Consider the following 25468-nt stretch of genomic DNA (forward strand, 5'->3'; position numbering starts at 1 on the left):
GTTGCAGCATCTGTTAAAGAATTCAGTACTTAAGGATAGAAAAATCTCTGGCTAACACTTTGGGAATATGCTTAAGTTAGAGTAGACAGGTAGGTGAGCCAGTATCTTCAGTTCAGCCAAGGCAGTTTCATGTAACCTAAAACAGAAAGTGTGTTCTTATTATCAATATTGTTGTAGAAAAGAATTTGAAGGGAATACCACTTCAACACTATACATTTAGGTCTAGACGTCACCCTTAGAAATACATTAACATGTATCTCTGATTAGTTATTGTTTGACACAAATTGTAACAGTTCCCAAAAAAAGGGGGCAGAGGGAGGATCAGATCAATAGTGGCATACATTTATTCAGTTGATCCAACAAGATTATGTACTTAAAACAGGCCTTTGTTTTTGCACATATGAGACTCACTTTTCTTTATATTTTATTCAAAACACACGTCGCTGCATAATGATAAAAGGATCACTTTACCTGTACTCACAAAGCATTTAAAAGGCAAGATAACATAATGCTTCCGTCTCCATATAACAGATCCTTCATTCTACAGACTTGAAGTTGCCACATGGCTATTTTGATTCTTCTTACAATAGAAGGCCATGGTACACACAGTTGTAGAGCTTTCTTTATTCTAGATTTGATTTGTTTTATGAAGAAAGAGTCACCAAGTATCACAAGACAGATCCACAGGGCAGATACAGATGACCAAATAGTTCTTTGGTTGCAAATATGACCAAGAGGTTTACTATGAAGGCCGATTGGCAATACACAACAGGAAGTAAAATTCTGGAGACATTCAATGGTATGAGTCATACATACAATCACAGTGCACCTTTATCGTGGAAATGTCCATGCCATGGGTGAAATCAAAACATATGTACAACTGTAACCTTCCAAAGTAGTAATGCTCAGCAGGAGGGGAGCAAACCCATAGCCCAATGACTTTTTGATGTTAATGTTCACCGAATAGACAGCCTCTTCAGAGCAAGCCATAATTTAGTAACTACTGGTAATGAAATATGTAAGACATGAGTTCCTTCCAGCTCCTTTATTTTCTTTGCATACAAATATCTATATGCAGGAATCTCTATGTGCAAAGAGTTATAACAAGAAACAAAAAGGATGAAAAAGGCAATTATTTTCATGAGGTATTATAGGTTTATTCCTTTGAAGCCATATACTTTTTATTAAGCATTAGAAATTCACTTACAAAACTGAACTCCAGCTCTGCATATATCAACGTAACATGAACTGTCATTCCAAAAAAGAGTGGTGTGCTTAGATTTCTTCTATTAAGATACAATCCATGCCCAATAAATTCTACATTGCTGAAAACAGAAAGTAATGTATTACAGCCACTGAGATTGTGTCTTTGGGAAACAAGTTTTTTTAAAAAAACAATTTCCATCATGAAATATAAGTACATTGACCTGAAAAAAGGGTAAACAATCATTACACAAGGCAAAATGTTACTCATAATTATTCAAAACCTTTATAAAGAGATGTGGAAAAGTACCTAAAATAGTTTTCTTTTATAAAAATTTCAGTAATAAAATATTGCTGGCAATAAATAAAAAATGTAGATTTCATGAATACTGGTTGCACCATCATTTCTTGATATCTAAATCTGCATTCCACTTGAATCGCCATGATTATTTACAGTCAGTCAGAAATCTTTTTTGTTTTGTTTTGTTTTTTTGTTAAGCCATACTGAAACACTTATCATCGGTGACTGCAAAGAACACTGATAATTATGGGGAAAGGTGACTTCCAGAGTCAAAAGTAGTCCCCCAAATGCTTTTTCTTCTTTAAAAAATACTGTATGTAACACTGTATGCAACTACCTCTGCATCTTGTAATACATACAAGTTTTCCAAAATACTGCTTCAATGTGCAACTGTATGACATAGATCCATGATGCTGGAAATGCAAGTCTGGCTGTATCTATATAGATATATTCGATTTCGTTCCCGCCCGTCCCATCTGCAGACATGGCAATTTTGAACAATTCTTTAACAGCTGCTCAATAGCAATGTGACGGACATTGAGTTGTGAAGCCAAGGAGTCCTTTTCCTTTACTTGGTCAATCAGTTCTTCAAACACATCTGAAATAAATGTTGGCATCCAATTAGTCTATGACTCTGAAAGGTAACTTCAATAAGAGTTTGCAATTGTATAAATTAATTTACAAGACACTAAAGCAAAATGAAACTTATTCATTAGTTCTTCTTGTAACCTCCAAGAAGAGAGAGATTTACATCAATTGCCAAAGAATGTTTCTAAACTCTTTCCCACCTGTTCTGAAAAGGAGAAAACTGTTTTCTACACTCAACAGTAGGGGCAATTTGTTTTATAGTATTAATATTTTTGTAACTGCTGATAAGGCAGTGTTAAAACTAAGATTAATCTTACCCTGGACTTGCTTGAGTAGTATTTCATTCAGCTGCTCTACCTCTCTTAGAGTCATCATGCTCACTGAAACACAAAGCATTAATAATCAGACAACAAGGGAGGATGAGAGGAAGGGCACCCTAGAACACTATTTAAAACATTTCATTCCAATCCTTGGCTTCCACATCAGGGTCAAATAGCTATGCAAAGGGTAAGTAGGATCTATAGATAGCTGATCATCCACATCCATGGATTCAACCATCCATGCCTTGAAAATATTCAGATAAATGATAATCATCATTCCCCCCCCCCCAAAAGCAAACCTTGATTCTGTAATTTTATATAAGGGATACAATTTTACTATGTGTATATAATAAGACTTGAGCATACATGGATTTTGGTATCCATAGACTTATCCATTGAGGGAAGGACCCTGTAACCAAATCCCAGCTGATACTAAGGAGCCCACTGTATCCCTTGTTAAGGAAAATGCAACATGGGATATACAGTAATAGAAATAAAATATGTGTGTGAAAGTCACAATGACTAAGCAAGAGCAATTAAGAAGTTACACAGGTGTAAAAGCTAATGTAATTTAGAAGTCTTGAAAGTCAAGGACAGAATTATAGAATGTACAATTGGAAACACCTGAGATTCATTAAGTGTACAAGGTGAAATGATGAAACTCTTAAGTATGGGTTGAACTATGTGAACCAATCAAAATAAATGTACACGCCCACTGGGTGGAAACTGACTAAGTGGGTGGTGTTTAACAATGGCTATAATAATTGCTATGTTTGCCAATGTATTTTGTGGGTAGTTGGAGTGTTTTGGAGATTGTAGAGGGCATTAGTATTTGTATATAGTAGAATAAAGTAGATCTTTTATATAAGACTACTGAGTTGTCTGGTGTCTTGGGTGAAGATACAAGAGCCAGCAGAATCCTGGAGAAGTTTGGAGAGATCTCAGGAAGAAGAGTGAGAAGGCTTGGAGAGTTTGTCAGGGTCTTCAGCCTATTCTCTGAAACTCTGCTGCTTTGGAAGAAAAGCATTAACCACTGACCAAAGCTGGTCAGCACCGCTGCATAACAAGGTGGTGAGTTAGAGCCAGAGGTGAAGAGCTACAACTCCCATCATCCCTGACATCCCTTTGTATTAATTCCAAGGATTTTTATATTATCATTCTAAATAAACACAACAACATATTCCACATGTAGCTCTTATCAAAGTATCACATGCTGAAGAGTGAAAAACTAAATGCAATAAATGGAAGATCTTTAATTGTCCAAAGTAAACAGGATACTGGGTCAACAAGGTAATATTGTAGGCGGGATACAGACTGCCCCTTTGAAGCAGCCTGCACCCGCCCCTTTCCCCTCTGGATTGGGGCCTGGGCATCTGCAGCGGCAGCCCCAGAGGCCCCAATCCGCCACTTCTCCAGGCCTCGGGGAAGCAGCAAAACGCTGCTTCCCCGCGGCCTGGAAAGGGATGTCCTTGGGACTTCATGCCCCAAGGACATCCTGACAGCTGCAGGGAAGGGGAGAAAGGGGCCACTTGGCCCCTTTCTCTTCTGCATCACTGGTGCGTCCATGTAAAGGCTGAGCCAGTGATGCGTGTGGCAAAAAGGAGTTCCGTTTCGGAGCTCCTTACCACGATGCTGAAAGGGTGCCCCAAGCGCTTTGCAATGTCATGGGGATGTCATGCCCACGCCGCACTGTTTGGCTGTGGCGTGGCCGTGACGTCATAATGGTGGTACCCGTGTATACAGGGCGCCACCATTATCACACCGCCGCGACATACTAGGGTTGTGGGGCATGCGGTGGCGCTGCCCTCGGGCAACCCTAGCATGTATCCAGGCCTGTGCAAAGCGCTGGTCTGGAAAGTCCCTTAGGAAATTTAAAATAAAGTCATTGTTTACTAGTTTTATATCACTAATCACTAAACTTGGGAAGCCTCAATTCTTCTTCAGAGACATAGCCTGGTTAGTCTGTAATAGGGATCTTGTAGCACCTTTGAGTCTAAGTGTGAAAGGGGTGTAACATAAGCTTTCACAGACTTGATCTGTTTCTCAGACAGTCTTCTCGTGAGTCAGAGCAAGGTCAACAAGAAGATATGCACAGTAATTTCAAAAGAAAGGTTTTCCTTGTATCACAGGGTACTTAACTAAATGCCAAGTACTAGATCTAATCTGACAAGTTCCAGTTTAGTATTTTCCCATTTCCAATACATTTCAGACAATTATGTTCAATAACTCAAGGTTATTAAAGAGATAAAAACTACACAAAAACAACAACATCCAGATATAATATACAAATTTCACTTTTTGTCCACTTACACTGTTCTTTGCTATATTGGGGATGTCTTCTTTGGGCACAGGTATCCAAATCTTTTTTAGTTTTTCCCAACTCTGATGACTGGTTACAATTAGGCCACAATGTATCACTACAACAAAATGTGCCACCTGTCTGTTGCAGCACATCTAGTCTGAAATCACTGGACTCCCTTGGTTCTAGAATATTTTGTGAGCAGTTTGAAATACTCCCAGTGTTTCCATCTACCCACTTTGCAGAATATTTAGGAACCTGGGAATCAGACTGTGGAAGTAGCTTTCTCTCTCTCTGATGTCTAAAGCTAAAAAGTCGGTGCTGTGTTTGTTTCGAACCTTCAGAATCCAAATCCAAATCTTTGTTTTGTGCATACTGTATTATCCAGTTAATTTTTTTGCTAAAGATGTTTTTCACTTCTGCGTATTTACTCTTGGAGAGTTTTGACTGTGGACAACTCTGCTTTGCTATTAAGTGGAATTTCTCAAAGCAGTCTCTGTGTCCTCTTAATGATCTCGTATGCAAAAGATCAGACTTTGGTATTCCTGCAAAGAGAAAAAAAAAGTTATGAGCTACTAGAATAATGCTAAATATAGACTATAAATATTTTTAAAGCAAGATATAACAATTAGATGCAAAAGAACAAAGTGCTTTAACATGACACTTTCACTACTGTCATTCAGAACAAGAGAATACTTAATTTTTTTCAAAGAAAATTTAATGGAGTGTTAGTAGTTAACACTCCAGTACTGTACTGCCTTGTAGCAACTACTTCACTATAACTGCTTGAGTGACTATTAAAAGGTCCATCTCTTATAATGACTACAATCCTAATTAAATTCAGTGGCCAAGTGGGAAATAGAAAACTGGTCTTGAGAATTGTAGTCTGTGCAAACTTCCTTAAACACAGCTCATATTGACTAGAATAATTTCTGAAATATCTTCTATAAAATTAGATACGTAGTGTGTTTATGTGCGTAATATGAAAAAATGGATTTTTCAATTAGTCCCCACCATGTTAAAATTTGTTACTGTTTTCACTAAAGGGTAATAAAGAGATACTCAACTTGCATGCAAAAAATTGAGGTATGGTGTCCCCCAAACAGAAAGCTGATTTCAGAAGGCTTAGGGAAATACTGAGTGACATCAGATATGCTCAAAGGGAAGGGAGTTCAAGATACATGGGTGATATATTGAAGGTACGGTTGCAAACAATTCCAAGAAGGAAGAAACGTGAGAGACGTCTAAAGATACCAAGGTAGATAGATGTACAAATAACTTTCATATGTGCTGAAATTTAAGAGAGACATATATGAAATGGAGGAAGGTGAAAATCACCAAAGAGGGATACAAATGAAGAGTCATTACTTATAGTGAGAAGTCAGAATATGCTGAGAATAAACAGACTTGCTACAGAGATTAAAGGTAATTTTTAAAAGGGGAGATAATGTCCAGAGCAAGAAGAAAAGTATGGACACTGACTAAAGAAGATAATAAAATGCTAATAGTGGACAGAAGACAAAGCCAAACTGTTCAATATCTTCTTTGACTCAATCTTCTCCCAAAAAGAAAAGAGAGAACTACAGTAACTGGTGAAAATAGAACAAATTATGCAATAAGGAGACTGCAGCCCAGAACTGGTAAAGAGGTAGTAAAGGAATATCTAGCTGCTCTAAATGAATTAAAGCCTCCAGGGCCACACAAACTTCATCCAAGAGTATAAAAGGAAGATGCAAATGTCCTCTCAGAGTCACTGTCAATAATCTCTCAGAATTCTTAGAGGCTAGAAAATGTCCTAGAAGACTGAAGGATGACTCCGTCTTCAGAAAGAGAGGAAAAAAAAGAGTGACCTCAGCAACTACTGACTAGTCAGCTTAACATCAATACCAGGAAACAGTATGTCTGTGCACACTTAGCAAGGAATGCTGTGATTAATAAGCGAGACATCTCTCTCTCTCGAAAGAGGTACAAGGTTGGTTGATTAGTGAGTGCTGTGGATGTAGTATAGCTTGATTTCAGTAAGGCTTCTGACAAGGTCTTCTGTGATATTACTGCAAGCAGGTACATGAACTGTGGGCTAGATACTTCTATAGCTAAGTGGATTCATAACTGTTGACATACTAAACTATAAAGTCAAAAAATGAAGGCAGTGAGGAAAGTACCAGTGCCAAGTAACACTATTAAAGAAAATTACAGGAATTAATAATAAATTTCAACAGTGAAGGATAGAACAAGGAGGACTGAAGCTGGGTACTGATAGGATGATTGTTGCACAGCTCTTAACTGTTGTTATTCATATTCTTACTGAGGCTGTGCCATATTTTTAGCCTAAATGTAAGAAGGAATGGGAAAATGTTGTTCCTTTCAAGCACTGTTGAAAGCCTGAGAAGCCAAAGCAGAAGATTTATATTGTTTTTACATTCTTATGTTTTTATCTTGTGAGCCATCTCAAGTCCCTTTTTGGGAGAAAGGCAGCATAATTTTTTAAAAAAAAAAACGAAATAAATAAATGTTAAATCTAACAGATCACCTTCCAGCATACTTGTAAATTAACTGACAATATCAGCAAAAACTATTTATATTGTATCTATAAGGGTTTTCTTTATTAGAGAAAGTTTTAACTGAATACTGAAGGGGGATTTTTATGCAAATTTTATTTTAGAAATTTTCTTAGCTAAATATGAAATATCTATAGCACCAGAGGAAGCCAGAATTAAATAGCCTACTTTCCAAGGAGTGTTTTAAAACTAGTGCTGCCATTTTTGTAGGTGGTGTTTACTTGTATTACAGTGGACCTTACTCTGGGGTTTGGTTCCAGGATCCCCCGTGCATAACAAAATCTGTCCCATTAAATATAATGGCAGAGCAAAATGGTGTCCCTTATAAAAAATGGAAAATCAAGGTTTGATATTTGAAATTTATACTTTTTTTGAATATTTTCAAACAGTGGATGCTTGAATCTGTGTATAAAAATCTGTGTACAAGAAGGGCCGACTGTACATGTGTTTGCATCCATCTTCAAAACAATTTGTAATTCTATTTTTCACAACTGTACATCTCATTCTGTGTAACAGCCAGCATTAGCTTGTGTATCCAGCTCATGTTTGTTCTGTTACACAATAGCTGTTGGGCTTGTTTTCTTTTTATGTGCAAGTCCCTGCTCTTCTGAGTTCTGCTAGCAGCTGTGCAAGTTCAGAGAACAAAGGAGGATAATGTACAGAGCTTTGTTGTCAGGACTTGCAGCAAAGCTATAATTTCCTTTGTGCAGTTCTTAATTTACAGAAACCACACCCTGTCTCCAGGTTAGATGGTATCTTAGTACTCAAGTTGTTAGAAGAAATTGCCACTATGTGAATTATCATTAAATACAAGGCCACTTTGGGCTTGTGGTTGGTTGGTTGGGGTGTGTGTGTGTGTGTGTGTGTGTGTGTGTGTGTGTGTGAGAGAGAGAGAGAGAGAGAGAGAGAGAATGTGTGAATATATGTGAATTTTCTAAAGAAAAGGTTTTGCTTCAGGCTTTTTGTTACTCAATTCTAGCAAAGTCAGTGGCACAATTCCAATCATGTGTGGTGGCCATATTTTTTTAAAATGCTGCTGCTCAGTAGTCCTCAACCAATAAAAACATAAATAAATCTTGCAGCTAACCATTTGTTATGGTTACTACGTTTGTGTGTGCATGCTTTCAAGTCACCTGTAGATGTATGGCAATTCCATGAATTTCATAGTGTTTTCTTATGCAAGGAAAAAAGTCAGCCCTGTGTATCCACAGATTCTGCATTCCCAGATTCAGCCATCTACAGCTTCAAAATATTGAAGGAAAAAAGTCCTCCAAAAGGAAAACTTGATTTTGCCAATTTATATAAGGGGTACCATAATGGAACTTGAGCATCTGTGTATTTTGGTATCCACTAGGGTCTGGAACCAAACCCCAGCAGATACCAAAAGCGCACTGTACTCCATACAAGTGTGAATTAATAATTTATTAGGACTTGTGTATTTCAAATGTTAATAAATGTATATAATTACCTGATTAAAATCATAGTGTCACAAGATCCACATTCCATAACACAAACACATCTTCTTTAACATTACTTAAGGAAAGAAATAGACATATTTTCCACTATGAACCTATTCCTGGTAACAAAGCAGACCTCTAAAAACTTTAAAACAATAATTCCTAATAGTATTGGTTTGGTTCTTTTGGCTAGTCCTCTTTTTCTTTCCCATTTTTGCCTCTATGTAGCGTTCTCATTATGAAACATGAATGACGATGTCTAAGATTTACTTCTGAAGGTTTTTCTAAACCATTTTATCTCTTCAGTAGTCTGCTGACAGTTTACCAGTTATATGCTCACTACTTCATTAATGATAAAATTCAAAGATATAGCCATGTTAATCTGTAGAGTGTGCCACAGCGTGAAAATATTGAGAGCTATAGTGCTACTGTTGCTTTTTATTTTCATTACCACAATTATTGATGAATTGGCCCTGCTGTGATAATCTCCAGATGTCTGTCTGTACCTGGGGAAGTTTCTTTAAGAGGATGATGGATTTCTACTCTATTTGGCTAAATTCGGTGCTTTTCATAGTGATAGAATTCAGATATAACCATGTTAGTCTGTAGAATCAATATGTAGAGAGATCTTGTAGCACCTTTGTGACTAACTGAAAGAAAAGTTGGCAGCGTGACCTTTTGTAGACTAAAGTTTATTTCATCAGATGCAGATGGAAGTAGTCTGAAGTCTATGAAAGCTCATGCTGCCAACTTCTTTCTTTCATTTAGTCTCAAAGGTGCTACAAGATCTCTCTACATACTTCATTAATGAGTTAACACTCAGCTCTCACCAACCCTGTTCAAAATTTATTTGAATATCAGCCTCAGCAGATTTTTCTTCCAAAAAATCCGTCAGAAATACATCCAACAATACACTTCATACTTACAACATAAAAAGGGCCCTACCTATCATTCAATATGGAAATCCCTTGAACTTCAAAAGAGCTTCACATATTCCAAATTAATTTACTCCTAAGCAATGCATATTAAATTACTAGTATGAAGTTTTGCCAAATGCAAAACTGATTTTCTCCTGCTTTTGTATGATAAGTATATAGCTCCATTTTAATATCAATTTGGAAACTTTGTAGAGAAATGGCAAACCCCATATATAAATACAAACTACTGTACTTTGGAAATTACCTGGTGCTTCCATTCATGGAAGCAAAGAGGCTACTATAGCCAACAGGAATTAAATGGCAGATAAATTTTATTTGCCATTATTAGACAGCAAACATTTATGAACTAAGAACATTAAGATGTCCAGAGAACATTCAATGGCACTTTCATGCCTCTTGAGGCCCGCCCATCAACATACAGTCGGCCCTTCTTATACACGGATTTTTTATACACGGATTCAAGCATACACGGTTTGAAAATGTTCCCAAAAAGTATAAATTTACCTTGATTTTCCATTTTTTAATAAGGGACACCATTTTGCGATGTCATTACATTTAATGGGACTTGAGCATACACGGATTTTGTTATACATGGGGGATCTTGGAACCAAACCCCAGCGTATAACAAGGGTCCACTGTAGTTGATGCCTGTTCTTGCTTCAGGGTGGGAATCATATGGCCCTCCAGATGATGATGATGTGCAAATCCCAGCATTCTCACCACTGGCCACATTGGCTAAGGCTGCTAAGAGTTGCAGTTCAACAATGCCCACAGGGCCACTTGATTCCGACATCTGCTTTAGGGGGACTGCAAAGCAAGACAGCAAATCCCACCTGCAAGTACCTCCTGAAGAGCAGCCCCAGTACACCAAACACACAAGAATCTGCATTTAGTTCTCTAGTAGTCTAAAACCAAAATCATCATGGGCACTATGTCTGAAAATGAGCAAAACTAGTCTGACAGATCAGAGGGGCTATGGAACAAAACAGGATAAATTGGTTTTGCTGAAAATCTCCTTAGGCTGCAACCCTACACACACTTAATATGGAGTAAATCCCAATTATCTTTTTTGAACTTACTGCTCTGGAAATATGGCACGTTTCAGGTGCAGAGGCACACATCTTTGCACAGTTTTCAATGAAGTTTATTTTGCACCAATAAAATGAGGATACCACAAACAACAGTTTAATCATCATCCACATATGCTCAGCCCTCCATATTTTACACTCACATATACAGCCTTCCCCAGTTAAACTGTTTTCCAGCCCCCAAGGCTCTGTCTTCTAGCTCTGGTCTTCAGTCACTCCACCCTATACTTAACACTCCATCCTTGTCTGCCTCTCCCTCTACCACTATCAGTCTATTCTACAGCATTCCCACTTCAGCCTTATGATCCAAACCACCTAGCTCCCCTCCTATACAAAAACAAACACTTCTTTGTTGTTGCACAATGTTTTGATGCAATGAAAAGGAATGATTATGGGAAAGACAGCTTGCTGCTTTGGTTCTCAGTGGCTGTCGCTAGTTTCATAAAAGCTTTTTATGGTTTTAACATTTCCTGCATATCTACACACTTAAAAATAAGCAAATTCAGTCTAGTAAATCTTTACTAAGAGGCTACATTTAAGTATTCTTTCATAGATTCTCATCTTTGTTTACATTTGGTGTACATGGGCATTAAGATACAAGAAAGGCCCATATGTCCATTAGCATTTCAGAAGAAGAATGATCTGCATTCCAAAATTCCTTGCTATTATGGCTATAGCTCCAATGTTAACGTTTTGCTTTGAACCAAGAATCCCCCCCCCCCCAAACTGGGAGATTTCTTTTCTTTCTGAAATACTGGAAGACATAGCAGGAAATCTCAGAATTAGCTAAAGGTGCAATAATAAACAAAGCAAAGAATCAACAGGAACACAACAACTTATTGGCAACACTGCTGGATATTCGGCACGGGTTCCCAACCTTTTTGACTCACAGAGCCTTGATTTCTATGGCAAAGCCCCTAAGAGACATACCCCATGCATTACAAGTTAATGGTGTTTAGGAATATATTCTTATTCTTTAATTTCATTCAATTTTTATTTCTTTCATTTTCCTAGAGCGGCCGCAGAGCATCTGGGTAGTGCACGCGGAGCTCTGTTCTAAAATATCACTTCTCAGAATGGCAACTTTCCCCTCCTAACGTGCTAGGGACCAATACTGTGTATAGGTCCACTATCTACAACTGTTTCTTTCTTTCTGAGAGAAATTCCACATGGACTGGCAGCCAATGACTCATGGACCCGCACTGGTCTAGAGACCAGCATTTTGAATAGCACTATAATATGGAAACCACATCAATTTACAAAGAAAAAGTTATGCTAATACAGTGGGATCTCAGTATCTGCAGACTTGCCATCCGTGGATTCAAGCATCTGCAGACAGCAAGCCTGCATCGTCCCTAATAGTGGCTCATGCATTGTCCCCATTGGTAGCATGTACATGTGGTTGTACCACCATTCAGGACAACAGGACTTCATCTGAAGCCCTGTTGCCCCTGATGGTGGTGCGGCCACATGCACATGCCACCACTGGGGACAACAGGATTTGGGCATCTGCGGATTTTGTATACGCAGGAGGATCCAGAACGGATATCCCATGGATACCAAGGTCCCACTGTACCCTCTGAGCTTGTCACTTGAAGAAACAAGTCCTCCTTATTACAAAGTGTTGCATGTAAATGACTCTCATGACATGTTTATGTACTACAAATAATAATAATAATAATAATAATAATAATAATAATAATAATCCCAAGGAAACATTCCAGGATTAGCAGTGCCCTAAATAAGCTAGTCCCGAATAATCAATTGTGAAGGGTGAGTTACAACACTTTGTTTCACCATAAAATTGCTATTCTGTTTTGCTTACAGTCAGCCCTCCACATTTGTGTCTTTGACTTTCTTGGAAGCAATTATCCACATATTTAATTGACATGGTCTCTCTAGGAATCTCTAGGTTCTCCACTGTGGCTCTGCTTTTGTGTATGAAACAAAGTTTTGAACACTGGACCATCAAAAGCAAAGATGTCATTATCACAGGACCCATGTGGACAATCTCTGGTAATTTTAGATTTCCAAATAAGGGATACTCAACCTGTATGAACTATTTAAAGATGTAATTTAATTTTTCTACTTTCCTTTTTTTAATGTTTCAAGTTCATAACCTGATGAATCAGAATAGTTAAAGATATCCAAAGATAATCAGGAAGCTCTTGTCATGAACTGTATTTCAGAAGCCATGGAAAAAGCAATTTTTATTGTTGTATTGTATCTAAAACTAAGGTAAAATGTCTAGTACAGAAAGAAAGCAAAGTAATTCATACAAACACATGTATACAGTAAGTGTTAAGGACAAAAGTGATTATTAGCTAATAAATCTAGCAATCATTCAAATGCAGATTAAATCAGAATACCACAGAGACATTTACAGTAACTGTAGATTAATTCATTTCTGAAGGGCTCAAAAACACCGATAACTGTATTTATTACTTATACAGTGGGCACTTGCTTTACATGAAGATCCGTTCTGGACCCCCCCCCCCCCGCAAAGCAAATAACATGTAAGCTTGCACTCCATTATAACTAATGGGGCCCATGCTTGCCATGCAGCCAGGCACACACCCCATAGCTGTGCGTGCCATTCGCAAGCCCCACTGGATATAATGGGGCTTGTGCTCGCCACGGGGTGTGCGCTCATTTCCCAGGAGGCTTCAGTGTATGCTGAAAGCCACCTATAAGGAGTCTGCGTATGGCGTGGGCTCACTGTATTCCTATCCTCCTTTCTAATTCAGCATTTTTAAAAACTCACAGAACTATCTGATGTCTTTTTGCATTCATCTTTTTGCTCCTTATGTGATTTAGGAAACTGTAAAAATCAGTTTATGCAATTTAAAAGCTGGAAAAATAAAGTGTTTGAAATCATGCTGGAAGTACGCACTGATACAAAATGATTATGCTGACAGAGCCTGATATCCTCAATGTCACATGTTCATTGTACTCAAAAATAAAATGTCTGAAAATGAATATTTGCTTAAACCAAGAACATATTCAATAACAAATCTGTTATATATAGTAAGTCATCTCAACTACTGTAGCTGTATTGTTGTAGATGTTTGGGGAAACAATTTTCACAGCACATATACCAAGAATATAGAGAGTTAATAGTTGTTTAATTGATGTTTTAGGGGAGGGAGGGAATAATTGGGATATTGGTGTTTCTGTGGATTCTTTTAATTGTAAGCCACCTTGATTGTCATTCTGACGGAGAGGCGGGGTAAAAATGAAGCCTATTATTATTAATATTATTATTTACCACTACCACTACTATCTAATAACAACATTCCATTGGAGGCCACATTTCTTCTCTCAAGCTGCATCTAGTCTTAATGGCACGTATTATACAATATTAAGCTACACTTACCTTCAATGTTTAACTGAAAACAAATGTGGCAGAATGAGAGAGTCTCTCTTTCTGTTCCTAATTTGCATATGCTGCAAACATTATCATCATCCAAGTCAATGTTAACAAACTGCTCTTCGTTCATAGTGCCCCTAGAAGAGAAAAGTCCTGTTACCCGATGAAGAATGAAAAAACCACAACTTGGTACACAAATTTGCATGTGACTAAGAGTTCAAACTTCAGTGTTTCAATCTGTAAGTTAGTAAATTCTTATGGCTTTTTGTTTTCATTTCCCAATTATTTAAATCTGCCATTCAGTTTCTAGACACTCCACCTTCATTCTTTTCTATTTACATGCTGTAAGCATAAAAGATTACCATGCTCTCCAAATTTATTTTGTTGTCCCTGACCTAAATATTATAAAACTCACTAGGCAAGCATTTAGATCATATTATCTTCTCTTGTAGTCTAGCCTGACATGAAAGGAAAACAAAGCACTTTGCTTTAACATGCTTTCCTGAGTACAATTAACTGTATCAAAGGGTTCAAAAGCTTTGTGCCAATTCAGCTTGGCAATCGCTGCCAACTGCCTTTTGTGTTTACTGCACACATAAAAGCAGAAACATGTCCTGACTCGGGAGTTTTACTCATCTTTTCAAGAATGCCATTTTGAGCCTGTAGACAGTTTCCCCAAGAGAAAACAAAACTAAGTTGTTAACAGATTTGGGGGGAATGTTACTGTGGAACAGATAACAGATTTAACACAGCACATCTTCTATACAAGACACAAGAGAGATAATTAAGTAACAATGTCACTTGATTTAAGAAACCTGTTTACTCTACACCCAGGAAATGCTCTGGATTACTCAGAGGCTAATATGTCAAACGAAGTAAGATGATGGTGCTGGATTCATTTGACACTGAGAACACAAATTAATGAAATGCTGTATTTTCTCTGTAAGCAGACAATAAAAAGAAAAGTACATGCTGAAACTGTAGCCTTCAGTCTCAACCCAATTAACACATTCGTTTGATTGTTAATTAATGCTTTGACTGTTGTAACACACTTCAGCTACTCTATTTAACAGAAACAAAAATCAAGATTCTCAAAGGGAAATGTTTTTAAGCTTGCCAGATGCTCAGAAGCCCTTCCCCCCTTGCTAACCATGACTTTATCACATGGGGAAAATCTGTGGTTTAAACAATGAAAATCAGGTGAAAATCATGATTAACATTTTCACACACATCACAATTAAAGAACTATTATCCTGGAATAAACAGGCAACAAACAGTAACAAATCATTCATGGGATTTCCCAGTGAATGATTTGTTGCTGTTTATTGCCTACTTATTCTGAGATAATGGCACTTTAATTGCAACATCATGTGAAAATGTTAATCGTAATTATATGATTTTTGCTGTTTTAAATGACCAACTTTGTTGTGTGATATGACGTCTACAAACTTGTCCGGTTATGCCTCCTTTTAACAGAAAACAAAACAAAAGCAAGAATACAGTGAGACTTGGCCCTGGCTGTACTGAGCCTGAGATTGGATATGAACATCCAATTCTGATGCTCCAGACTTAAATCTGTAACTCATCCTTCAACAAGGATAGTGCGCTGCAGTTGAGCTCTACTTCAACTCTCACCAGCCAATGGTCAGAGATCACTGGGGTTGAAGTCCAGTTCGTGTGATGGAACTGGGGTTAGGGAAGCTTCGTTTTATTAGAAGTACAAGCTACAGCTCAGTGTTGCAATGTTTTGCCAGGACCAAGAGGTGCATTAAAGACTATTTAATCTTATTTACGGCATTTATACCCCACCCTTCAGCCCTAAAGGGTCTCAGAGACCTCTGTAGACACCTCCCCACCCACCAGGAACGGAAACTCTCAGTCTTGGTTAGACGCGCTGGACAAAAGCTCAGACAGCCTTCACCTAGTTTTTAAAACATGGAATACCGACACTAAGCTTATCTGCAATTCCTGTGAACTCTTCCCTGCACAACTCAGAATATTTGTTTAACCTGGAACAAGTACCACTTTAGGCATAAACAAGAAACGGACACAGAAAACAGGAAGAATGAAGAGGGGTGCATCTACACTGTAGAAATGATGCAATTTGACACCACTTGAAACTGCCATGGCGCCATCCTTCAGTATCCTGGGATCTGTAGTTTTGTGAGATTGTGGTTATTGTCAACAGCCCTAATCATACCAACCCCTTGGATGAGAAGAGCTCTTGTAGCACCTTTGAAACTAACTGAAAGAAAGCAATTGGCAGCACGAGCTTTTGTAGACTTCAGTCTACTTCCTCAGATGCACTTGGGTGAGAGATTTGCAAGCCTCCTTATCCTTCATTGCTCTGCTCACATCCTGTAAATTCATACCCATGGCCTCTCTAATTGCATCCAACTATCAGGCATGCAATCTTCCTCTTTTTCTTCTGCCCTCAACCTTTCCCAGCATCACTATCTTTTCTAGTGAGCCTTCTCATGATGTGACCGAAGTACGATAGCCACAGTTTGGTCATCTTGGCTTCCAGGGAGAGTTCAGCCTTGATCTGTTCAAGGACCCATTTGTTTGTCTTTTTGGCTGTCCAAGGGATCCTCAGCACTCTTCTCCAATATCACTTCTCAAATGGGTTGATCTTCTTTCCGTCAGCTTTCTTCACTGTCCAGTTCTCCCACCCAGACAAGGTGAGAGGGGAATATAATGGCTTGGACGATTCTGACTCTTGTGCTCAGTTGTATACCAACCACCCTTGGGCAGAGAAGACTTAAGGCATTGCAGAACTACAAATCCCAGCATTCCATAGTATCTTTCATCTTCTTAAAATGCTATTCTATTTTTTTAAAGTGATCAGTTTTAACACTGTTAACAGTTTAACTCCACTTTAACAGTCACTTTTGCACGTTTTAATTATACTGTGCTTCTAAACTGTGCGCCGCTTTGAGTCCCAATTTTTTTTTTGGGGGGGGAGGGGGGAAGGTGTGATATAAATAAATATAATAATAGGATGGAGGCGCAGAATTTAAAGCAGTTTCAAGCTGCTTTGTTTCGACCGTATAGATGCACCCAGGAGGCTGAGGATAAAGATTTGAAGGGGTCACAGAGATCCAAAAACAGACTGCAGAAATAATCCAGTTTGGGGCTGTTTTGACTGCCCTGGCTCAGTGCTAGGGAATCCTGGGAAGTGTAGTGTTGTGAGATATTTACCCTTCTCAGAGAACTCTGGTGCTGCAATAAACTACAATTCCCAGGATTCCCTAGCCCTGAGCCAGTCAAAGAGGTCTCCAGAGTGTGTTTTGGACCACTGACGTTCTTACCATTATTGTAGCCATTTAATTCTATTCTTAATATACTATTTTTTTATGTCTTAACTGTATGGCATTTTTTAATCTCTTCTGGCAGGCCTTAACAGATGAAGGGGAACTCCCAGTTTAGCCTTGCATTTATTCATTTCACAATTGACCTAAATTGTATTTTTATAGATTTTTTTTAGCGTAAGCCACTTTGATCGTTTGGAGAAGCGGGATATAAGTAAATAAATAAATACCATTAATGTTTTAAGCCACCTCTCCCGTTTTTTTAACAATTGTTTTAATAACTGTCCAATAATTTAATTGCACTTAATTATCTCATTATAATAATGTTATATTATATTTATATACACAAATAGATATATTCTCTGTATAATACTTATTACTATGTTTATTCCATTATAATAATATTATATTATAATTATATATAGATATATTCTCTGTATAATACTTACCTCATAATAATCTCATTATATTTATTATATTATATTTGTTTTATATTATATTATAATAATATTATACTTATCTTATTATTATTATATAGTAAAATATATAGTCTATATATAATACTAATTACTACATTTCTCTCATAACTATAATAATATTATTATAATATATTATTATAATTATATTAGGTTTATCTCATTATTATTATATTTGCATATAGATATAGTCTATATATAAATCTTATTACTACATTTCTCTCATTATAATATTATATTATATTATAATATTATATTATAATTATATTATATTTACCTCATTATTATTATATTAAAATTACACACACACACATATATATACACATATGGCCTATATATAATACTAATTACTACGTTTATCTCATTACATTATTATTATTATTATTATTATTATTATTATATAATGTTATTATTTGCCAAGGAGGACCAAGGGCTGCCCTCTCCTCAGACCCGCTCCCAGGGCGTCCATTCAAGGGCTTTCCCCTCTCCCTTACCGACGCTGGCGCCCCGTCCTTCAAAGGCTGCCCGCTGTTTGAAAACGCCGCTGCTGTTGCTTCACGAAATGGCTGACACTCGACACAGAGAGAGAGAGCGCGACTGAAGGGCCACTCGCCTCCTCCTCGGCCCAGGCGCCTGGCGCTGCTTTTAGGCAAGCCCCGCCCCCTTTCCCCTTCCGGATTAATCCATCGCTTGGCCCAATAGAGGGATGGGGAACTGAAAAAATGCGCCTGCCTACTTCGGTCTCCTTTTCTATTCCCCCCCCCTCGCCTCTTCTTCAGTGTGGAAGTCTCGCGTTATCTGCTCCTTGCTTATGTTTTAAGAGCTCAGCCTCGCTTCGTGAACCTCCGACGAAGGGACCAAGCTGTGGCCCCGCCCCCTTCCAGGGAGGAGGCTAATAGAGATTGAAAGTGATAGAGTGATGCACGCAGTCCAGTTCCTGGAATCACAGAAGAGTTGTTAATAATAATGATAATAATAATTGATTTATTTATACCCCGCTCTTCAGCCAAAAGGCTGTCAGAGTGGCTTACAAATTGTTAATTAGACATTTGAAAAACTACTAATTTCAAATTGTTAATTAGACAGAGTTGGAAGAAACCCCCAAGGGCCACCCAGTCCAACCCCATTCTGCCATGCAGGAACTCTCAATCAAGCACCCCTGGCAGATGGCCATGCAGCCTCTGTTTAAAGACCTCCAAGGAGGGAGCTTATATTAGACTCTGAGGGAGTTTGTTCCACTGTCGAACAGCCCTTACTGTCAGGAAGTTCCTCCTAATGTTGAGGTGGAATCTCTTTTCCTGCAGTTTGCATCCATTGTTCCGGGTCCTGTTCTCTGGAGCAGCAGAAAACAAGCTTGCTCCCTCCTCAATATGACATCCCTTCAAATATTTAAACAGGGCTATCATATCACCTCTTAACTTTCTCTTCTCCAGGCTAAACATCCCCAGCTCCCTAAGCTGTTCCTCATAGGGCATGGTTTCCAGGCCCTTCACCATTTTAGTCGCCCTTCTTTGGACACTCCTTGTTTCTCTGACCGCAGAAATAAATAATAATCCATCTTGAGGCCGCTTTGAACTGCCCTGCTCGACGCTAGGGGATTCTGGGAACTGTAGTTTTGTTGTGGCGCCACAGCATTATCTCCACATACAGCCATTAAAAGTATTAGCAAAGGCAGACGACCCCATTTATTAATTTTTAATCTTCTGATATCCACACTGCAGGAATAATCCGGTTTTGAGACCGCTTCAGCTGCCCTGGCTCAATGCTGGGATATTCCAAAATCACAAAAACTGGGAACTGTAGTTTATTTTGTGAGATGTTTAGCCTTTTATGACTGAGAGTTCTGGTGCCACCACAGACTACAAATCCCAGGGTTCCACACCATGGAGCCATGACAGATAATAATAATAATAATAATACAGTAATAATAAGTTTTATTTATAGACCGCTATTCCGCAATGATCATAGCAGTGTACAGTAAAAATTGCAATACAATATTAGCCCCTACCCACCCCCTCACTCCCTCCAGGCTGGATGATGACAGTTGGCCATGGAGGGAGGGCTCTGTCAATTCAGGGCAGTCCCGATGGTGTAAATTTCTTAAAATCCAAGATATGACAAGATATGACAGTTAAAGTGGTATCAAACTGCATTAATACTGTGGTGTAGGTGAGATCAAAGCTGTAGAAATAATCCAGTTCGACACAGCTTTAATTGCCATGGCTCATTGCTATGGGATTCTGGGCACTATAGTTTTGGGAGATATCTTTAGCCACCTCTGTCAGAGAGCTCTGGTGCCACCACAGACTACAATTCCCAGGGTTCCATAGCATTGAGCCTTGGCATTTAAAGCGGTGTCAAACTGGATTCTTCCTGCCGTGTAGATGGAACCTTTAAAGTTTTCACTCAGTGGCGTCTAGGATGGGTTTGCCTGTGTGTCAGTTAGAGGGGAGTCTGGTGTACTGCACAATCCTAGTTGCATCCTGTGGAATCTGGGATTTGTAGTTTGGGGAGGCGCTAGAGAGCTTTCTGGTGGAGAATTTTACACTTTATGAGGGGAATTTGGGGCCCAGAATGGGAACTGAAAGCAGCTTCAGTCTCTGACATGTAAAGTGAGGCTGCTTTCCCTTCATCTCTGGTTTGAGGGTTGCACTATGACTCTGGAGACTTGGATTCAAATCTCTGCTCAGCCATAGAAACCCACTGGGTGACCTTGGGTTAAGTCACCCTCTCTCAGCCTCAGGGGACAACTCTTGCTAAGGAAACCCATGGCAGAGCAGCCTTAGGGTCTCCACAAATCAGAAACGACTTGAAGGCACACACAGCAACAATTTCTTTTTAATAAAAATAGAACCCGGAAACTGCAAGCCCAGCAAAAGGCTGTTTCGTTCTACACTTTTGTATAGATCTGAGGCGGGATTGTGACGTAGCGCTTGCGTCATGAGCAAAACCGTCCCGCCGGGGAAAACTTCTCGCAATCCTGGGAGGTTTCCCCACACAGACTTTTCCGTGACGTAGAACGGGGGCGGAGCCGGGGGCGGGGCTTGAGCCCTTTCTTGAGACGCTGCTCCTCCTCCTCCTCCTCCATCCCTGGGTGCGTCTGCACTCTAGGAATTAAAGCGGTTTGACACCACTTGATAAGTGCTGCAGCTCCATCCAAGGCAATCCTATGGTGGATTTGTAGCTTTACAATTTTATGATTATGATTATTATTACAAAGCGCCATATCCTGCAGTATGGAGCCACAGCCGTCAAAGTGGCGTCAAACTGCGTTATTTCTACAGTGTAGACGCACTGTGCTCTTAGTAATACTTTCCCGCTTAACCAGGCACCGCAAAAATGGAGGACATTAATGGGAAAATGGAGGACGCGACCAAGGGAAAGCTCAGATACACTCATAGCCATGTACATTCATGCTTCTTAGTGAGGCTCAAAATGGAGGACATTTGGGAATACCTCCTGGGCAGAAAAGGCTGGAATGGAGGACAGGTCCGGGGAAACGGAGGACGTGTTGGTCACCCTGCAATCAAGAAATGCCCAGTGATTTAAAAGAAAGGGGCCAAAGTAAAGCTGTTCTCATTCCTTTTCGCGCCATTCTTGTTCTGTCGCCCAGTAGAGCACTATGGTTCCATTTCAACATGGAATCCTGGGATCTGTAGTTTTTTCCCCGCTGGCGGAGACCTTTAAATACGCTCCCCTCAGCTGTGAATTTCAGTATTCTGTGGAATGGGACCATGAGAGTTAAAGCGGAATCGTATCACTATAGCTGTATCAAAGGGCCCTGCTTTGTAATCGCCTTATTGCTGATGAATGGACCACAAGCCTGCTAGGAAAGAATCATAGTGCTTTATCACATGAGGAAAATCAGGGTTTAGCCAGCGATTAACCCAGGAAAACCAAGCAATCGCGATTAAGAGTCTTATTGCACTGGACGAATCCCACTCAGAAGCACGATTTTAAAAGTAGGAAAAACCTGCAAATGCGGGATGTTTTTCAGGCGTGTTTGCACCAAACAGCAATAACACGAAAAGAAAGCCAACATATTTTTTCTTTACTTTCATTATTGCTGTTTGGAAGAAACGTAGTCTGAAAAACATCCCACATTTGTGGGGGTTTTGTACTTTTAAAATCCCGTTTCTGAGTAGGATTCGTCTAGTATGATAAGGTCCTAAGATTTTCTCATGACATCGCCATTAACGTGCCATTATCTGGGGAATAAACAGGCAATAAACAGCAACAAATCATTCACGGGGAAATCCCATGAATGATTTGTTGATGTTTATTGCCAGTTTATTCCCTCATAATTCATGGAATAATTACTCTTTTAAGTATGATGTGTGTGAAAATCTTTAATCGGGATTCCACAATTTTCACTGGTTAATCACTGGTTAAACCCCCAATTTCCCCCATGTGATAAAGTCCATAGAGCTGGAATAGACCTCAAGGGCCATCCAGTCCAATGCCCTGCCATGCAGGAACTCACAATCAAAGCACCACAGAGAGATGGCCACCCAGCCTTTGTTTAAAGACCTCCAAAGAAAGAGAGTCTACCATTCTCTGAGGCAGTGTGTGCCTCTGACAAACAGCTCTTACTGTCAAGACGTTCCTCCTAATGCTGGATTGGATTTTCGATTTATTTTATTTTATTGGATTGGATTTTGGAATATCTGTATTTGCATATACATACATAATGAGATATCTTGGAGAGGAGACCAGAGTCTAAACACAACGTTAATTTATGTTTCATATATACCTCATGCACATAGCTTGAAGTTAATTTTATACAGAATTTTAATACAGTGGTGCCTCGGGTTACGAAATTAATTCGTTCCGCGGTCAATTTCGTAACCCGAAAAGCCTTCGTAAGCCGAAAACCCATAGGCGCTAATGGGGAAAAAAGCCGCGGCTCTGCCGCGGCTCCATTTAAAATAGCGCCGGAGTTTTTTCGTAACCCGAAAAAACTTTCGTAACCCGAAACAATAAATCCCTATGGGATTTTTTCGTATCCTGAAAAATTCGTAACCTGGGTATTTCGTATCCCGAGGTACCACTGTACATGAAACAAAGTTGGTGTGTATTGAACCATCAAAAGCCAAGGTGTTACTCTCTCATCCATCCATGAAAAAAGTTTTGGATTTTGGAGCATTGTGGAATTCTGGATAAGGGAGACTCAACCTGTAGTGAGTCCAAATACCAATCCAGGACTTTCAGAGCCCCTAAAATCAGAAGATTAAAACAGAGATGAAGGAGTTTATCACATGGGACAGGAGGCTCTCAATTTTGAAAGAGAAGATGGCGAGGGCATTTCGAAAATTCACATAATTATGTGATTACTTATCACACCTTAAATTCGCTGTAATGGCCTCCCCGAATGCAACCCGGATTCTGTGCGAAGTAAGCCATCACATCGGTGAATTGGGACCCTTGCGCATGCTCAGTGAGACTCCAGATGACTGGAGCATAGCATATTTAGGCGAGTGAGAGAGAGGAACCAAGGAACCCCACAATTTACGAAAGAGGTTGGAGGGGGGGCGGGAAGAATGGTTGAAAGAACATGCTCTATTAACGTTCAAACAAGCATATATTCACTCTTGTTACGTTAAAGCGTGAATATAATGGTTATCCAATTGCTCCTGGTCCATGCCTCTTAATTAACAGGCAGCAACCCCCTCAGCAATGCTGAAGGGCAAGCGGAAGCAAAATTGAAGCAGAATTGTAGCATGGTTTCATGGGAACCTCCCCTTCCAGATTTTGGGGGGGGGGGGGGGGGGAACCAGGACCAAAGGAGACATGTACATCACACCAAACAACAGCGCACTGAGTACGAAGTTGCCTAGGAATAGGGTTTGTGACTTCGCTAGTTCACCAAATTTAACTTTGAATTGACTTGTGATTGCGTTCAGAGTGCGTTCAAATTGCCAGTGCTCGCATGTGATAACATTTCATGCAATAACGTGAATACGCATGATTGCATTCAGGATGACACTGGATTATACTTCCAATTTCAGTCGTGTGGTATCCTCCGTAGAGTGAAGTGTCATTGATGAGCCTTCAGCCAAAAATGTTAAAAATACATTATAATAAAAAAAATGAATGTACAATTTTAAAATACGATTCAATTAAAAACAGTCGTAAAGCACATCTATTTAAAGTAGCAGTAGTAATAATAGTAGTATTTAAGAAGTGCATCCTCCTTCTCATTGAATGCCCTAGTCTTAGCAGCATGGTAACTAAATACTTAGGAATCTCTCAGTGATTCTTTGGTTCTTCTCTGTTTAAGGCTAACAGGTGGATTTGGACCTCAGCTTGCTGGTTGGACAAAAAGGAGTCTCTTCTTGGCTCAGTCTGCAGAGATCTCTACCATTTGAGGAAGAAGGCTTATGTTCTAGAAGTTATGTTCCCTGGACAACTTGAAAACTGATCTTTATAAGGACATCTTCATGTGATGGTATAAAGAATACACATAACCACGTGGAAAACTCTATTAATTCTCAAGAGAAAAATCTCATGTACTTTATGAGTAACCAAATTAGTATTAGTGAATTTTAAAGAATTATTCCTTTTGGGGTAGATCTTTTTATTAAATAAAGTTTTTGTTAAAATTGTTCTTAGTCCACCTTTAAATAATTTCAGAAAAGGAACAGTTAAAAATATTTATCAGGAGATGCATGGTACATTTCAGCCATTGCCTAATAACTAATATTTGAGCCTCTTAAATCTTCAAGCCATGTATGCCATGCTCAACTGACAACATGTTTTCTGCAGTAAGCTAAATGGAAAGTAAAGACAGCATTTGGTTCTGTTTATTTAATTAAGGTTTAAAAGACACATTGTTGTACGTGGAAGTTCAGCCCTAGTTTTTGGAAAGTGTCACACAGCATTAGGCTTATTGTCAACCCTGGCCTAATTTCCATTGAGATCCATTAAAAAGTTTTAGTCAACCAAGTCAAGAAAAAAAATGGTGACTGACAGGCCTGGAATGAATTCAGGAAGTGCCAACTTGCTCTGCTAATCCGTCCCATGTACTTGCAAATAACTCAGCAAGCTGGAGGAACTAATCCGACTTCAGTTCAAAATGTTCACTGATTATATTTAAGAACACAAAGCATCACGTATGATCTTTTTTTAAAAAAAACACTTGGAATACCATAAAATAGTGTACTAAATGGCTCATGTTAGGGAAAGAAAAAATATATTGCATTCCAAGATATTTATGATTTGATATTAATCTCATGTGACCAATGAAAGATTCCTTTCAATTGTGCAAATTGTGGGAATCAATGCTGAAATGAATAGTGAAGATAAGGTTTGTAGAATTCTTACCAGAAGGGACACAAACAGGTAATGGTTGTAGTGTATAGTAGGCCTACCTTATGTACCTCCATTTTCAGAGCTAAACATTTTGTAGCCTCGGATGTGAGTCTAGGGCCCAGTACAGACATGCACGTTGCAGTGATATTAGGGCTCAATAGGGCTGGGCGTTCAGATGCACCCAGCCCTCGTGACGTCACAGGTGTGTGCGCCCGTCCACATAGCGGGCACCAGAGTTGCACTGCTGT

General features: G+C 39.0%; 1 protein-coding gene across 3 annotated transcripts; it reads right to left on the minus strand.

Annotated features, from left to right (window-relative positions):
- Nucleotides 1-317: 317 nt before the first annotated feature.
- C3H21orf91 (chromosome 3 C21orf91 homolog) lies at nucleotides 318-18793 on the minus strand. Of its 3 annotated transcripts, none has more exons than XM_042459670.1 (5): nucleotides 18678-18793; nucleotides 14129-14259; nucleotides 4723-5256; nucleotides 2410-2472; nucleotides 320-2102 (listed from the first exon to the last, which is right to left on the minus strand). In XM_042459670.1, the coding sequence occupies exons 2-5, from the start codon at nucleotides 14250-14252 to the stop codon at nucleotides 1942-1944; spliced, it is 882 nt and encodes a 293-aa protein (XP_042315604.1). In that variant the 5' UTR covers nucleotides 14253-14259; nucleotides 18678-18793; the 3' UTR covers nucleotides 320-1941. The 3 variants fall into 3 exon arrangements, with proteins under 3 accessions (XP_042315605.1, XP_042315604.1, XP_042315603.1); XM_042459669.1 differs by lacking the exon at nucleotides 18678-18793 and adding an exon at nucleotides 18404-18667 and having other exon boundaries at nucleotides 321-2102; XM_042459671.1 differs by lacking the exons at nucleotides 2410-2472; nucleotides 18678-18793 and adding an exon at nucleotides 18404-18669 and having other exon boundaries at nucleotides 318-2102.
- Nucleotides 18794-25468: the final 6675 nt, after the last annotated feature.

Source organism: Sceloporus undulatus, chromosome 3 (assembly GCF_019175285.1).
Source record: "Sceloporus undulatus isolate JIND9_A2432 ecotype Alabama chromosome 3, SceUnd_v1.1, whole genome shotgun sequence".
Taxonomy (NCBI): domain Eukaryota; kingdom Metazoa; phylum Chordata; class Lepidosauria; order Squamata; family Phrynosomatidae; genus Sceloporus; species Sceloporus undulatus.

Coding starts and splice junctions, on each gene's coding strand:
- C3H21orf91 (XM_042459670.1), bottom strand. CDS start 14,252: ATGAACGAAGAGCAGTTTGTTAACATTGACTTGGATGATGATAATGTT. Junction 5,257..14,128: donor TTTTCAGTTAAACATTGAAG/GTAAGTGTAGCT, acceptor TTCTCTTTGCAG/GAATACCAAAGTCTGATCTT. Junction 2,473..4,722: donor CCAATATAGCAAAGAACAGT/GTAAGTGGACAA, acceptor TTTGTGTTTCAG/TGAGCATGATGACTCTAAGA.